Source organism: Ovis aries, chromosome 1 (assembly GCF_016772045.2).
Source record: "Ovis aries strain OAR_USU_Benz2616 breed Rambouillet chromosome 1, ARS-UI_Ramb_v3.0, whole genome shotgun sequence".
Taxonomy (NCBI): Eukaryota; Metazoa; Chordata; class Mammalia; order Artiodactyla; family Bovidae; genus Ovis; species Ovis aries.
In genome coordinates this window covers 92,398,482-92,414,754 of record NC_056054.1, presented here as the reverse complement: position 1 = coordinate 92,414,754, position 16,273 = coordinate 92,398,482, and the positions used below count along the sequence as shown (strand labels likewise).

The window sequence follows — 16,273 nt, the reverse complement described above, 5'->3', positions numbered from 1 at the left end:
TTCTATGGTATTGAAATGCTGAAACAGTTTTCCTTGGTCATGAACACCTTTTAAACCATGTCATGAAAAGATTTGAGTGCTTGTTACCAAGAGAGTCCCAAGAATGCATAGGTTTCTACCCTGGCTGTGCATCAGAATCACCTGGGTGGGGCCCAGGAACCTGGGATTCCGTTTTTGCTGCTGTCCATTCAGGGCTGAGAACCTCCACTCTAAGAAATCTTTCTATTCTGTGAAAATTATTTTTGGTTAGTGTATCTTCCATCAGAAGCATCTTAGAAATTCTAGAACCTGCAATCTGGTCCATATATGCAGAATTACCCTCAAGTCCAAATAAACACATGGAAAGGCCATAATCTTGAAGGATGGGGAAGAGGGCTTTTTTTCTTGAGGAAAGGAGAACATTTGAAGCTTCCCACTCATGTCCCTTTGTTTTCCTGATTTTTTTTCAGGCAATACGACATGTTCAGACCATGTATGAAGAAGCTTATAATGATTACCTTAGAGACAAGGAAAAGGGGAATGGGACTCTCACCACCTTCCACTCAACGGTAAGGCGCTTCTTCCTTCAAATTTCATCTTCTAAAGATTACTGAGTCACCAACTTAATGGACGTGAGTTTGAGCAAACTCAGGGAGATAGTGAAAGACAGGGAAGCCTGGCGTGCTGCAGGCCATGGGGTCCCAAACAGTTGGCCATGACCAAGCGACTGAACAGCAACAAATATTATGCATAAGCTAGGTTCTCTCTAATCACCTAGATTAAAAATAAGAATAAATTGAGTGCAGCCAGGCAGCAGCATTGTATTTCTGCCTTCGTGGGAGTCACCGTTTGCATTATATGTAGACTCTAGAAGAGAAAAAGGTCTAACGCAGAGTTGACAAGAGGAGGTCTGGACATGCACCCAGAGAGGCAAAGCTGCCCAAGTAAATACCAGCTTCTGTCAAGAGTGGCCCTGCGGTGTAACAGAAACAACCATGACCTTCACGTCAGAAGAGCTTATCTCTAGCTGCAGCTCTGCCGCAGAACAGCTTCATGACCTGGAGCAAGTTCCTTGCCTCCCTGATCCTCACTCAGCTCCCCCAGTTGTGAGACAAAGGGATACGTGAGGGAGGCATGTGCCGTTTCTCCCAGGACGTGCTGTGGGAACGTGCTGTCCGTGTAGTGCTCTTCAGCTGCCAGCGGTTAATCGAGAACGACTTCCGGGGGAGACAGGCCAGGCCAATGGTGTCCTGACTTCTCAGCCACTGTGATGCAGAGAAGCAGCAGTGAGCTCCTGGCCAGGTGTTTTCAGGTAGCCCAGTTCTTGTATGTCACAGGTCTGTCCTGGAAGTTGCCAACCATTTATCCTTTTCAGCCACAGCCACCCCAAGGACATCAAACAGCACACAAGTTCCTTTGTCTTTGAAGGGCAGCCCTAAGGCAGGATACCTGTTGGCTGGCCAGTCTTTGAGCAGCAGTATTTTAGCCCCTGGGGTTCTCTGTGGTCACTTCTGCTCTCTATTCCGGGCTCTCTTTAGTTAATGAGCCTTTCCTGAAGCTCATAAGACATTAGCCATTCGGCAAAGCCAAAAGGAAAAATCTAAAGACCCAGCTCCTGTCTAACAACAGCAATTTACACAGGCACTCTCAGCTTCTTGCCTTGTTTGGCTTGCCTTCAGTCACTTCCTGTCATTAAAGGTGGACACTTTGGTGAAGTCATTTTTCTGCTTTGCCAGCGTGACCATATGACCACGCTCTCCCCAGAATGGCTGTTGGGTTGCAATGTCAGGTGACAAGGATGTTTTGCGGCCTCAGCAATCCCAGTCGTTTACAGAGAGACCCAGACTTGTAACTGCTACTTCTCCCTCTGTGCCCTCTCAATACCTTCCCTAAAAGCTCTTTTCTGACTTTCTAGTTTCAGTGCTGTGGAAAAGAAAGCTCTGAACAGGTCCAACCCACCTGCCCAAAGGAGCTCCTAGGACACAAGGTAAGCTTCTCTACCAGATTCCTATCCTGCGTGTGGTGTTAAGATGGTTCTTCTCCTCAGGATGGAGGGTGTGATTCTAGGACGTCCTCTCACAGTGGCTTCTAGCCTCAGTTTTATTCTATATAGAACAAGTGAAGCGATGCTGAGTCCCAATCTCCTGGTACCCTGGGGAATAATGGTGTGCTGACTTGCCGGTAATAATGCAAATAGAGTGGCATTAATTAAGCTCACCAAGGCCAGGGGTGTGCACTCTAAGAATGTTGCCCCACGAGTGTCTTCCATGGGGGTCATGGCAGTGATAAATGCTTCATTAAATGCTACACGACAGGCACTATGCCAGGCTCTGAAAACTCTAAGATGAAAAGCAGATGGTCCCTGTCTCAGTGGCCTCACAGACTAGTCAAGGGAGCTGGTGCTGTGCAGAGTACAGTATCTGCCCAGCATACAGTGGAGGCACGGTGGAGTCAGGAAAGCTGGACCATGGATGGGATTCTTGAGCCAAGTTTGAACAAGGGGAGGTCATTCCAGGTCCTGAAAGTAGCAGGAACAGAAAACATGCAAGTGTGAAATCCCAGGACTGCAAGAGAATAGGGAGCCCAGAGGGAATGGCAAGGGACATTTTTGGAAAGGCTGGCAAAGGCATGATTTTATACCTGGAACTTGAGGGACGCCGTTGCTTTTGGTGGAGGATGAACATAATCGGTTTTGCATTGTAGAAAGAGCACTCAGGTGACGGGGTGTAACTGGTAGAACAGAAGGCTGGAGATTCATGGAGGGAGCCCATGGAGGTGACGCTTGTTTTCTCCCTGGTAAGAGAGGATGAGGGCTTAGAGCAAGTTACAGACAGAGGGGAGGGAGAGGGCGTGACAGACTCAGAGATGTCCAGGGTAGAACCCGCAGCCCTAGGTGACTGACTAGATGAGGGTGGGGAGTGAAAGGGAAGAAGCTGAGACTTTGGGCTCGTGCTGGGTAGACAGAGGCTCACTCACTAAGAGAGGTGAACAGAGGGAAAGGAGCAGTTGACAGCTTCAGTTTCAGTCAAGTTTGCACACTAGGTACCTGTGACGTTTGCAGGTAATCTGAGCTGAAGACGCAGGTGTCAGAATCCAGCAAGCTGGTGATAGCTAAAGCCTAGGAGTGGATGGAAATGCCCAGGGGAGCATGTAGAATAAGGAATGAGGTGGGCTAAAGTACTATCGTTTAAGGGGTAAGCTAAGGACAAGTGGGCTTCCCTGGTGGCTCAGTGGTTAAAAATCTGCCTGAAATGCAGGAGACATGGGAGATGAGGGTTTGATCCTAGGGTCAGGAGGAAGATCCCTTGGAGAAAGAAATGGAATCCACTCCAGTATTCTTGACTGGAAAATTCCATGGAGAGAGCAGGCTGGTGGGCTACAGTCCATTCCACGGAATCACAAAGAGTTGAACACAACTCAGTGACCGGGCGCGCGCACGTGAGGACAAGCAGCCGGAATGAGACTGTGTAGGAGGAGTCAGAATGAGGGAAAGTCAAAGACAATGCTCTGTAGAGTGAGGGCGGTGGTGGCTTGTCCCTAAAGTCAAATGCTGAGAAGAGGACAAGGAAATAAAGGCTGGAAATAGTGTGTTGCATCTGATGCTTAGAAGACTCCTAATGACATTTGCCACGCAGTTTTGGTGAAGCAGTTGGGAAAGCGCAAGAACATGCGGGAAAGAAGGAAGGAAGGATGAGAATGCTCATAGAAGCGTCTGTATCATGGTCCTCACATTATCCTACCTCCTCACTTTACCTCTTAGTTCCTTTTCCACAGAAAGGAACTTTCTGTGGAAGAAAGAAGGGGACACAGGCAGAGCTGGAGGACACTGTTAGAGGGGATTTTTGCTTTAGACTGCAGATCATGTGCATGGTGTTACATGATAAGTGACAGTGTCAGTGGAGAAGGAGAGGCTGAATGTGTAGGAAGGAAGGGAGATGAGTGGCAGTATGAGCTTCCAGAAGTGAGGAGAGAAAAAGATCCAGAGTCAGTAAAGGGGTTAACTTTCCACAGAGAAGGTCAGTGACAAGAAGCAGTGTGCCTCGCATGCTCCCTGCAGAGAGCAGTACCTGGCACGGGATGAATGGGGTGTGTAAGTTTATAGGTGCCAGTGAGGAAAGTTGGAAGAATTTCTATGGCTTGACTCCAGTAAGTAAAGGAGTCATTATCTAAAGCAGTGGTTCTCTAACTTTTACCAGAATGCAATGTAATTGTTTTTGTGAGTCTATGGCCTTCTCTAAACTATTAGCTCCCTGACAGTGAAAGAAACCATGTCTTATTTTCTCCAAATCTACCATGCCATTCCAGTGACATGGCATGTAAGGCAGATGCTGAGAAATGTTTGTTGAATGAATTAACCATGAATGAATGAAGTATGATAGGAGATGTGAGGATAGTGGTAAGAGTTTCATATAGCTTATGCAAGTATCAGAGAGAGCTCATCATTGACAAGAAAAAGGACCTGGGCAGCCGAAGGGCAAATTTGGGTTACAAGAATACCTCTGTATTTAAGAGGACCAAACAAAAGTTGGAGAAAGTAATTACAATTATTATACGAGTGATCTATTCTGCCCCTGTCCAGTACTCCCCCATCTGTGAAGTTTCTTTGGACCTGCCCTGCCCAGTCTCTGTGGGACACAGATGGAAGAATAAGGCCATCCATCTCAGCCACCCTAGAAGAAAACAGTCCTCCAGCCCCCAGCACTTGGCTTTCCTTTGTTAAATTTGAACCTGTACAGACTTTATAGCTTCTTACTTACATACCTACCACTAGGTGATGCCTACCTTGCATAGTGAATTGGACCAAGTATTTTTTTAAAGTATATAAAATCATTTAAACTGTAAATGGCAACCCAAAACAAGGGATTTTATTCTAGGTGTATTTTACTTATTTTTTATTTGCTGAAAGGAAGGAGAGGCTGCAAATTTTTAAATGCCTCATGTTCCAGAATAGCTTCCTCCAACTAGGTTTCAGGGCTTTGAAGCAGCCATTGGCCTAAATAGGAAAATTCCACCAAAAGGAGGGTATTATTCTTTTTCTCCCAACTTAGGTTTTTCTCCCAGTTTATCAGAACCTAAAGGAGATTTTAAGTACCTAGGAGGAATGGTTTAAATATGACCAGAAGCTGACATGGGTCAACTCTCCCAGGCATGGATTGGAATTGGATGATTCAGACATACCATCAGTTGTTATTCCTGACCTTTTCTTTTCCAAAACAGAATTGCATTGATGAAATTGAGAGCATAATCAGTGTTAAGCTCCAGCTCATCGGAATTGTCGGTATTGGAATCGCAGGTCTCACGGTGAGAAAGTTCTAGAATGTACCTTCTTTGACCCCTAAGAAGCTTTGAACCTTTGCATCTTACTTCTCTTCAAGTGTGATGTGGCAGTGTCGTCGGAGAGATTTCTCATAAAAGACAAAGACTTTTTGACAGGATATCTAAGAACAAAGCTAATTAGATCCATCAATACTTAATTCTCTAAAAATGTGATACAAATCTCCATTTTAAACGAATTATGACTTTGAGTTTATCGTTGCAATAGCTTCCCATTTTAAGGCCATCAAGCTTAAACTAGACAAGTGATTTTTAATTCCGAGTCTCTTCCTTTGTTAGAAATTGAAGATGACATAGGTTAAACTCTCTCACCTATGATCTTCAGAGGCAGCACCATGTGCTGATTAACAATGTGATCTCTGGCATCCCACTCCCTGGATTCAACTGCTAGCTCCACTACTTACAAGCCCTGGGGTCACTGGAAGTTTTCTTAATTTCTTTATGTCTTAATTCCTTCATCTGCAGAATGGGGATCTTAATATACCAACCTCATAAAATTGTTGTGAAGATTAAGTGGGATAATAGCTGTAAAGAAAAATTAGAAATTAATTCATATAAAGTGTCTGGAATGCAGCAGTCGATAAATGCTAGATCTGCATGTAATGAGTGTTCCCAAACCCAGGACCCAGGCAAAGCATATATAGAAGTGTGAATTGAAGCATAGTGCACCCATGCACCGGCAAATAGCTCAGTACCTCTAGAGCCCAAAAGAAGAATGTACAAGAGTCAATAGGGTCAGAAAGCTATGGTACGTGTAGCAAGAGATGACACTGGAATGGTTTAGGAGGGTCCGCATAATTGAGTTCTTTGTGTTACCTTTTGATAGGTCGGGCTTTATCCTTTCAGGTAGAGGGGAGCCACCCAGGTTTGGAAGGACATGTAGTTCAATGTGGAAGATAAAGTTGGAGGGAAGTAAGATTTAGGTAAGCCCCTCAAGAGGTGATTTCCACTGTCCAGGGGTTGAGTAATAGCTAATGCTAGGATAGACTTGGGGCCTCCCTGGGACCTCAGCTGGTGAAGAATCAGCCTGCAATGTGGGAGACCCTGGTTCGATCCCTGGGTTGGAAAGATCCCCTGGAGAAAGGAAAGGCTACCCACTCCAGTATTCTGGCCTGGAGAATTCCATGGACTATACAGTCCATGGGGTCTCAAGGAGTTGGACACGGCTGAGCTACTTTCATTTTCACTTCAAGATAGACTTAGGCTTCCCAGGTGGCTCAGTGGTAAAGAAGGTAAATGCAGGAGACACAGGAGATGTGGGTTCAATCCGTGGCTCAGGAAGATCCCTTGGAGGAGGAAATGGCAACCCACTCCAGTAGTCTTGCCTGGAAAATCCCATGGACAGAGGAGCCTGGTGGGCCATAGGGTCACAAAGAATCAGGCATGACTGAACAGCTGAGCAGACAAGATAGACTTACCCTCTAGTCCTCCTATGTAGGTTAATTCATGGTCTAAGCTAAGGCAAGGGCAAGGGAATTGTGAGGAAATTAATGAATTGGCAGTTCTCAGGGGACACACAGTCATCTCTGCTCCTTTCTTGCATTTAGAGCACAGAGGCCTAGGGCAATGGGTGAAAATACTATGCTGAGGACATCCCTATCTGGGGACTTCTCTCAGGGCCCTCCCCACCCACCCTGGGGCTAGCCTGATGACTAGTTTGTGGCTTCCCAAGGACAGTTCTGAGGCAGAAGATTTGAAAAAGATCTGCATTAACAGAAGTATCAAATAGACCCTGCCAACAATTTTACAGTCTCAAGGACTGCGCATTCTGAAAGTGGTCACCCCTGGCTCACGACAGTGGCAGGGGAGACTGTAGGGGTACAGTGTGGCTTAAGTAGGGGTTGTACCCAGCCTCACAACCTTGGAAAAGGGGGAATGCCCTCTGTTGGCCATCTTGACTCAGCACCCCTAAAGTTCCTTCTCTAATTCTTTTCTTCATAAGGTAAGTTTTACCGTGTAATCAGTTAACAAAATGGCCATTAGGTGTCTCCCCGGCCACACCCTAGTCCTGAATTCTGTCAGTCAGAAGCTTGGAGTCCCGATCCCAGTTATTCCCTATCTTTTCCCTTCCAAAAACTGATAACACTTGCCTTTTTATTGATTTATTTATTTTTAACATTTGCCTTTTTAAATCCAGCATTTATAGGTCTTAGTCTGATGTAGGATGAGATTGAGGAGAGAGTCAGAGTTATGATACTAATTTCTTTGAACAAACATTGGTAGCAGTTTATAAATATCACATCTACACATAGCGTTTCATAGACTCTACAAAATTGTAGAAGTTATTGAAGACAAAAATGATTTTTTGGCATCCTTCTGTTCAAACCATTTAAGTAGCTGTTGATTTTGCCAGATATTTAGCTTCCCAGAGAATTATCCAAGACAAAAAAGATATCAGTAATGCCGTAGTTCAAACACCCCAGTTTATGCTTTGGTGAAACTATTGAGATAAATAATGATGCTTTATTAAGAATCATTTGCACTTAAAAATGGACTGGAAATGAAGAGATGCTCCACTTTTTGAATGAATCAGTGTTTTTTGGTTTTGTTGTTGTTTGTTTGTTTGTTTGTTTGTTTTTGTCATGCTGCATGGCATGCAGGATCTTAATCATAGTTCTCAGATCAGGGAATGAATCCACACCCCCTGCAGTGGAAGCCTGGAGTATTAACCACTGGATTACTAGGAAAGTCCCAAGATGCTCCATTTTTTAATATGTGGTCAGTGTTGCAAAAATTCAAAGCTTTGCCAGCAATAGAAAACTATTTGGACCACAAGTGTATTTAAACAACAAATGGTTACCACAAACACATTTTCCAAAGTAAAAATAAAAATGAGATCTGGGGTTAACCTGAAATATAAAATTCTAAAACCAGTAGTGTATTAAGTCTTTTATAATTATTAAGAACAGTCTTATAAGCTAGAAATAGATGCCTTTTCTTAGAGCAGAGTCTTGTTATTTTTATAACAATAATAAAATAGGAATGTATTTTAAGCAGTTAATGGAAGTCTTAACCAGTAGCCATAATTATGTATCACACATAAAAGTGCCACATATAACCAGTAATTATTGGCTATAATTACTTGTTAACTTGAGTTAAACATGCAGGCAGTTTGCTGGCCTTTTTTTTAAAATCAATTTTCATCATTTGAAAGTCATTAACAAGTGGTTTCTTCTGTTTCAGATCTTTGGCATGGTATTCAGCATGGTCCTTTGCTGTGCGATACGAAATTCACGAGATGTGATATGAAGCTACTTCTACATGAAAAGTGTAATCTAGAGTACACAAATGTCACAGGGGCTGTCTCCTGGCTCATTTTTAATATTCAAAGGACATTAGGATCTAAAATAATTTGCTGTTAATTGTACATTTGCACATGTATGTGTGTTTGGCTCAAGACTGGTTTGCACCTTTAATGAATGCCTATGTATGCTGACTGAGAGCATGTTCGTGTGTGATCTGTGTGTTTCTGGTATATGCGTAATGAAATCTGGTTGCTGGGAATTCCTGAATCTTGGTATGTGAGCATGTTTAACTCTAAGAAAAAGATCAAAAAGCTTTGAAAAAAGAAACTTGGCTGTTTAAAAGACAAATGATAGTAAGTCAGTTTCTCAGACGCTAGCCATAGGAAGTAAGATATAGAGAATTCAGGGATTTCTAACTTATGGAAGCAATAAGCCACAGAAATTGAGAGATCATGGTGCAGTGGTAAAAGCGACTGTGTTTGGGTTAGGTGTAAGGGTTTCCTGGGATTTTTTTTTATATATGTAATCTCCCCAGAATTTAGGATTAAATACACCTGTAAAACTAAATATAGCATGGAAAATCTAACTTGAATAAGTCATACTTTCCTAGTATTAAAAAAACACTTCACTCTGGAGAAAGTGTCACACAGACAATTACATGCTCTATAAAACTGAGTGCTTTCAGGACCAAAAGGAAAACCTTTTAACAACTTTTTAAGGAAATATTTTTGTTCTTATATAAAGACATTTAAATATTGCTTTATTACTTTCCTTTTCTGACTCTTCTCTGAACCACTGCCACCCTCACATCCACAAAAGGGCTTTGATCTCAAACTTTTCTGTGTTTCTTCAGATGGAAGCATAGAAAGACTAAAGCAAGAGATCTGGCAGTTGCAAATTGTGGGAAAGAAAATTTTTACTGGCACTGTATCTTTGAAATACCTCATAACTTGAGTTTACATATTTTCCTAATTTTTTGTATTTTTCTTATTTATTCACCTAGAGAATTCTTTATAGATTAAGAACTACAAGTTTTCGCCACTTAAAATAGATTATATCATGAGCATCCTTAGCTAAACCAAAATAAAGGAAAATATCCTCTCCTAGTTTTGTGCACACAACAGAGACAAGCTAAGGAAATAAAAATACACACACAACAGAAACATGTTCCTTCTGTGCAAGTCTCTTTATAAAAATAAAATGTTTGTGTTCTTTATGGTCTTGATGCTTCACTGTAATCCCAAATTTATAATCTAAATGGACATGTATGTCCATTTTTAACAACTTGCTGCATCTAGTAAAACATAGATTTTTTTAAATTTACATTTTAAAAGGCCATACAAAAATGAAAGTATGGGGGACTTTTGAAACCCCCAATTAAGTTTATACTCGTGTGAGAACACAAGTCTTTGGGTCTGCACTAAAGGAAAGTGTACACTTCAAGAAACTTTCACAAAACATTTTGCTGAAAAGGCCTATCCATCTGAAATAATCTCACTCCCTTGGAGAACTGCGTTTCTCCTGCCATACTTGCTACTGCTAATAACCATGGAGGAAGATTTCTAGAAAGAAAGTCCAGTTGGAGGCAAGCTAAAAATTTAATTGTGCATAGTTACGTCGCTGTGTCCATAGGTAACAAAAGGATTGTTTTAAGAAAATCACTTCATGAAATAGATGTTTCTGTGCTGGTAGTTGAGAAATAGAGCTCTGAAAGTAAAGAACAATCAGTCCATCTCTCTTGGTGGCTTTACTTCATTTGTCTGCCTAAAGACAAGAAACAAGCCTCAGGGTATACTTAGGTTTCTTCCAGCTCAGATTCCTCTGGGATTCAACAAAAGTGAGTTTCATTCTATATCTGAATTAACCTTAAAGAAGTCTAGTTAAAAGTGGAAGAGTAGAGATTTGTTCCATGTGTAATTAAAGTGCAACTTTTGGGAGTAGTTTTTCTAAAATACGTGCCGTGAGTAAAAGTAGAGAATTTAACCTCTGAGTGAGAGTAAACTTATATACATATATATCTTGACTCTCTCTACATATATAGAACATATATGCGTAACTTGAATATATGTATACATGTATATACATAAACACATGTATACATATATGTGTACAAATATATATGCACATATATAAGTTTTTGGTTATATTTGTTTACCTGAACTAATATGAGATCAGACCCAAACATTTTCTTAAATGTATGGTACCCAGACACTGAATCAAAGCATCTTGATGAAATATTTTAAGTTATTTCAAATTAAATTTTCTATGTACTGCAATTGCTTGTTTGATTTATCTTAAAATTCCAGTATATATTTATCCACACCTTCATACAACTTATCTAAATGTCTAACTATTAATATCAATCAACCCAAACAATTGATGAAAAAAAGAGAATAGTAAACTTTCCAGGTGTTCTTGCCTGGAGAATCCCAGGGACGGGGGAGCCTGGTGGGCTGTTGTCTATGGGGTTGCACATAGTCAGACACGACTGAAGTGACTTAGCAGCAGCAGCAGCATGGATCACAACTTCCCTGGTGGCTCAGATGGTAAAGCTTCTGCCTACAATGCGGGAGACCCAGGTTCAATCCCTGGGTGGGGAAGATCCTCTAGAGAAGGAAATGGCAACCCACTCCAGTACTCTTGCCTGGAAAATCCCATGGGAGGAGCCTGGTAGGCTACAGTCCAATGGGTCACAAAGAGTCGGACACGACTGAGTGACTTCACTTCATGGATCACAACAAACTGGAAAATTCTTAAAGGGATGGGAATACCAGACCACCTTACCTGCCTCCTTAGAAATCTGTATGCAGGTCAAGAAGCAGCAGTTAGAATGGGACATGGAACAACAGACTGATTCCAAATTGGGAAAGGAGTACATCAAGGATGATTGTCACCCTGCTTATTTAACTTATATGCAGAGTACATCATGCGAAATACCAGGCCAGATGAAGCACAAGCTGGAATCAAGATTGACGGGACAAATATCAATAACCTCGGATACGCAGATGACACCACCCTTATGGCAAAAAGCTAAGAAGAATTAAAGAGACTCTTGATGAAAGTGAAAGAGTTTAAAACTCCACATTCAAAAAACTAAGATCCTGGCATCCAGTCGCATCACTTCATGACAAATAGATGGGAAAACAGTGGAAACAGTGACAGAGTTTATTTTCTTGGGCTCCAAAATCACTGCAGATAGTGGCTATAGCCATGAAATTAAGACTGTTGCTCCTTGGAAGAAAAGCTATGACCAGCCTAGAGAGCATATTAAAAAGCAGAGATATTACTTTGCCAACAAAGTTCTGTCTAGTCAAAGCTATGGTTTTTCAAGTAGTCATGTATGGATGTGAGAGTTGGACTATAAAGAAAGCTGAGCACCAAAGAACTGATGCTTTTGAACTGTGGTGTTGGAGAAGACTCTTGAGAGTCCCTTGGACTGCAAGGAGATCTAACCAGTCAATACCAAGGGAAATCAGTCCTAAATACTCATTGGAAGGACTGATGCTAAAGCTGAAACTCCAATACTTTGGCTACCTGATGTGAAGAACTGAGTCACAGGAAAAGACCCTGATGCTGGGAAAGATTGAAGGCAGGAGAAGAAGGAGACAACAGAGGATGAGATGGTTGGATGGCATCACCAACTTGGTGAACATGAGTTTGAGAAAGCTCCAGGAGTTGGTGATGGACAGGGAAACCCAGCACGCTGCAGTCCATAGGGTCGCAAAGAGTTGGACACGACTGAGTGACTGAACTAAACTGAACTGAAGTGAGAACTGGACTTAAAAACAACACTCTCACAAAGTTATTGTATATAGTTCTATTTCAATTAATACTGTTTCACCTAAATTACATTTCTCTTCCCCAGAGTAGCTCCTTTATTGTCCAAAATACAACCTATAAAATTGCACACTGCTCCCTTGTAATGCCCTTTGACCACCAGGCCCTTGATTTCAGCAACCCCATTTTCCCTACCCATAGGAGGGAGCGCTAACAGGCCTTTGAAGTTAGTTGCTTAACTACATCATCTTAGTTTGGGGTCATCGAAATCAAATTTGTGTCAAGGTATATTTTAAGATGGGCTTCCCTAGTGGCTCAGCAGTAAAGAATCTGCCTGCAGTGCAGGAGCCACAGGAGACAGAGGTTCAATCCCTGAGTCAGGAAGATCCTCTGGAGGAGGGCATGGCAACCCACTCCAGTATTGCCTGGAGAATCAAGAGGAGCCCGGTGCGCTACAGTCCATAGGGTCGCAAGGAGTCACAGGTGACTGACAGGACATAGCATACACACACGCATATTTTAAGAGAGACAAAAAGTTTCTATTTTCTTTCAACATGACTCTCTTTTCTATAAGATGTATCTGTGAGGTATTGCATATGGGTGTCCTTTGAAAGGTAAAAAGACTATACCAATGCAAAATGTTATTAATCATTTTGTTGATATTCTTATTTTAACAGGATGACTAAATACATTTCAGGAGCCCACTATTCAGATGGCTGTCTCCTAGGGACATGGAACACATGTCGAATACATGTGAATAGAACACATGAAGAATAGAAGTAATATGTCCAGAAAGCTGCAAAGCAAAATCTATGCTGATTTCACAAAGTTTTTAGCTAATATGCCATCCAAAATTTTGATGTTGTTTTGTTTTTGCCCTGTATAACTTATGATGGTTTTACTTATATTAAATAGAAGAAATATAAATTAAATTAAAAGGTATAACCAGCAAAGTGCCTAGCATAACTGACGTTGATAAATATTACCTATTGTTACAATTATTATGTTTTTGAGTTTTGTTAATTACTAGGTTGGCATGAAAGTAATTATGATTTTGGATGTGAATTTTAAACCATTATAATTCACTCAAACATATCTTTATTAATCGAAATAGGAACCATTACCATCAACACATTTTTGCCAATGAGAATTGTTTGTTTATTCCTGTAGTGTAAAAATCTGTGCTTCGGGATTCGATGAATCCTTGGAAAGCACTTTCTGCCTGCTGCTGGTTGTCAAGATGCTTGACAACCTTGCAAAAAGTTGTCAAGATGCTTGAAGAAGTAGTAGTAAGTTGACAAGAGGTCAGGTAAATATGGCTGATGAGGCAGCCCAACTCATTCAACTTTTGAAGTGTTGGTTGTGCGACATGCAGTTGGGCATTGTCATGGAGAAGAATTGGGCCCATTCTTTTGACCAATATCAGGTGCAGGCATTGTAGTTTTCAGTGCATCTCATCAATTTGCTAGGCATACTTCTCAGATGTAATGGTTTTGCTGGGATTCAGAAAGCTGTAGTGGATTAGATCTGCAGCAAAACACCAATTACGGATCATGACCTTTTTTTGGTGCAAATTTGGTTTTGGGAAGTGCTTTGGAGCCTCTTCTCAGTCCAACCACTGAGCTGGTCATCAGAAGTTGTCAAATAAAATACACTTTTCATCACATATCACAATCTGATCAAGAAATGACAATTTAAAAAAATTTTCAGTCAGTTCATCATGCACCCACTTATCAAGCTTTTTCATCTTTCCAATTTGATTCAAATGCCAAAAGACCATAGACTGGCTGACGTTGAATTCTTGGGGAACTTTCTCATGAAGTTTTAAGAGGATCAGCTTTGCTAATGGCTCTGAGTTGGTCATTGTCAACTTCTGATGGCCAGCCACTATGCTCCTCATCTTCAAGGCTCTCACCTCCTTTGCAAAACTTCTTGAACCACCATTGCACTGTATATTCATTAGCAGTTCCTGGGCCAAAGGTATCGTTGGTGTTGTAAGCTGTCTCCACTGCTTTACAACCCATTTTGAAACTCAAATAAGAAAATCACTCGAATTTGCTTTTTGTCTAACATCGTTTCCCTAGCCTAAAATAAAGAGCAAGTAGTAAATCACTAGGAAAAAACATAGCACGAGAAATGTGCATTAAAATGATGTTTTTACATAATCACATTTATTTAAGAAGGTATTCCAATATCAAATGACAAATGTCAACAATGCAAAAACTGCAATTACTTTTGCACCAACCTAATAGAATTGAAACATGCATAATTGTGTATAACTAAAGATACCTCCACAGATACCAAATACCTATTTGAACACATTCATCTGTTGAATTAATGAATAGTTTTTGATATATTTCCCAGTTCTAATTTAACAACTATATATCAAGAGCCATAGCTAGAGTTCCTGTATTTTTCTCTGGGTCTCTCTGTCTTGTAAGACCCACTCTTCAGTTCAGTTCAGTTCAGTTCAGTCGCTCAGCCATGTCCGACTGTTTGTGACACCATGAACCGCAGCATGCCAGGCCTTCCTGTCCATCACCAACTGCCAGAGTCTACCCAGACCCATGTCCATTAAGTCAGTGATGCCATCCAACCATCTCATCCTCTGTTGTCCCCTTCTCCTCCTGCCATCAATCTTTCCCAGCATCTGGGTCTTTTCAAATGAGTCAGCTTTTTGCATCAGGTGGCCAAAGCATTGTAGTTTCAGCTTCAACATCAGTCCTTCTAACGAACACCCAGGACTGATCTCCTTTAGGATGGACAGGTTAGATCTTCTTGCAGTCCAAGGGACTCTCAAGACTCTTCAAGCATCAGTTCTTCCTTCAGTGCCCAGCTTTCTTTATAGTTCAACTCTCACATCCATAAATGACTACTGGAAAACACCATAGCTTTGACTAGACAGACCTTTGTTGACAAAATAATTTCTCTGCTTTTTAATATGCTGTCTAGGTTGGTCATAACTTTCTTTCCAAGGAGTAAGCGTCTTTTAATTTCATGGCTGCAGTCACCATCTGCAGTGATTTTGGAGCCCAGAAAAATAAAGTCAGCCGCTGTTTCCACTGTTTCCCCATCTATTTCCCATAAAGTGATGGGACCAGATGCCATGATCTTCATTTTCTGAATGTTGAGCTGTAAGCCAACTTTTTCACTCTCCTCTTTCACTTCCATCAAGAGGCTTTTTAGTTCCTCTTCAGTTTCTGCCATAAGGGTGGTGTCATCTGCATATCTGAGGTTATTGATATTTCTCCCGGCAATCTTGATTCCAGCTGGTGCTTCTTCCAGCCCAGCATTTCTCATGATGTACTCTGCATAGAAGTTAAATAAGCAGGGTGACAATATACAGCCTTGACATACTCCTTTTCCTATTTGGAACCAGTCTGTTGTTCCATGCCCAGTTCTAACTGTTGCTTCCTGGCCTGCATACAGGTTTCTCAAGAGGCAGGTCAGGTGGTCTGGTATTCCCATCTCTTTCAGAATTTTCCACAGTTTGTTGTGATCCACACAGTCAAAGGCTTTGGCATAGTCAATAAAGCAGAAATAGATGTTTTTCTGGAACTCTCTTGCTTTTCCCATGATCCAGCAGATGTTGGCAATTTAATCTCTGGTTCCTCTGCCTTTTCTAAAACCAGCTTGAACATCTGGAAGTTCACGGTTCGCATATTGCTGAAGCCTGGCTTGGAGAATTTTGAGCATTACTTTGCTAGCGTGTGAGATGAGTGCAATTGTGCAGTAGTTAGAGCATTCTTTGGCATTGCCTTTCTTTGGGACTGGAATGAAAACTGACCTTTTCCAGTCCTGTGACCACTGCTGAGTTTTCCAAATTTGCTGGCATATTGAGTGCAGCACTTTCACAGCATCATCTTTCAGGGTTTGAAATAGCTCAACTGAAATTCCATCACCTCCACTAGCTTTGTTGTAGTGATGCTGCCTAAGGC

At 41.6% G+C, this 16,273-nt stretch overlaps 1 protein-coding gene and 1 non-coding gene across 3 annotated transcripts in view; both read left to right on the top strand.

Annotated features, from left to right (window-relative positions):
- The window catches only part of TSPAN2 (tetraspanin 2), a 44,075-nt gene extending 30,787 nt beyond the window's left edge, over positions 1-13,288 (top strand). Inside the window, exons 5-8 of one of the 2 annotated variants that reach the window (XM_027973481.3) lie at positions 450-548; positions 1,895-1,966; positions 5,197-5,280; positions 8,497-13,288. In XM_027973481.3, coding sequence (XP_027829282.1) covers positions 450-548; positions 1,895-1,966; positions 5,197-5,280; positions 8,497-8,562 — 321 coding nt within the window. In that variant the 3' untranslated portion in view covers positions 8,563-13,288. The remainder of the gene's footprint in view (positions 1-449; positions 549-1,894; positions 1,967-5,196; positions 5,281-8,496) is intronic. The other variant, XM_027973487.3, reaches the window with a different exon arrangement.
- On the top strand, positions 11,087-11,158 carry TRNAC-ACA (transfer RNA cysteine (anticodon ACA)). Its single transcript has one exon. It is a non-coding gene; the product is annotated as a tRNA-Cys (tRNA).
- Positions 13,289-16,273: the final 2,985 nt, after the last annotated feature.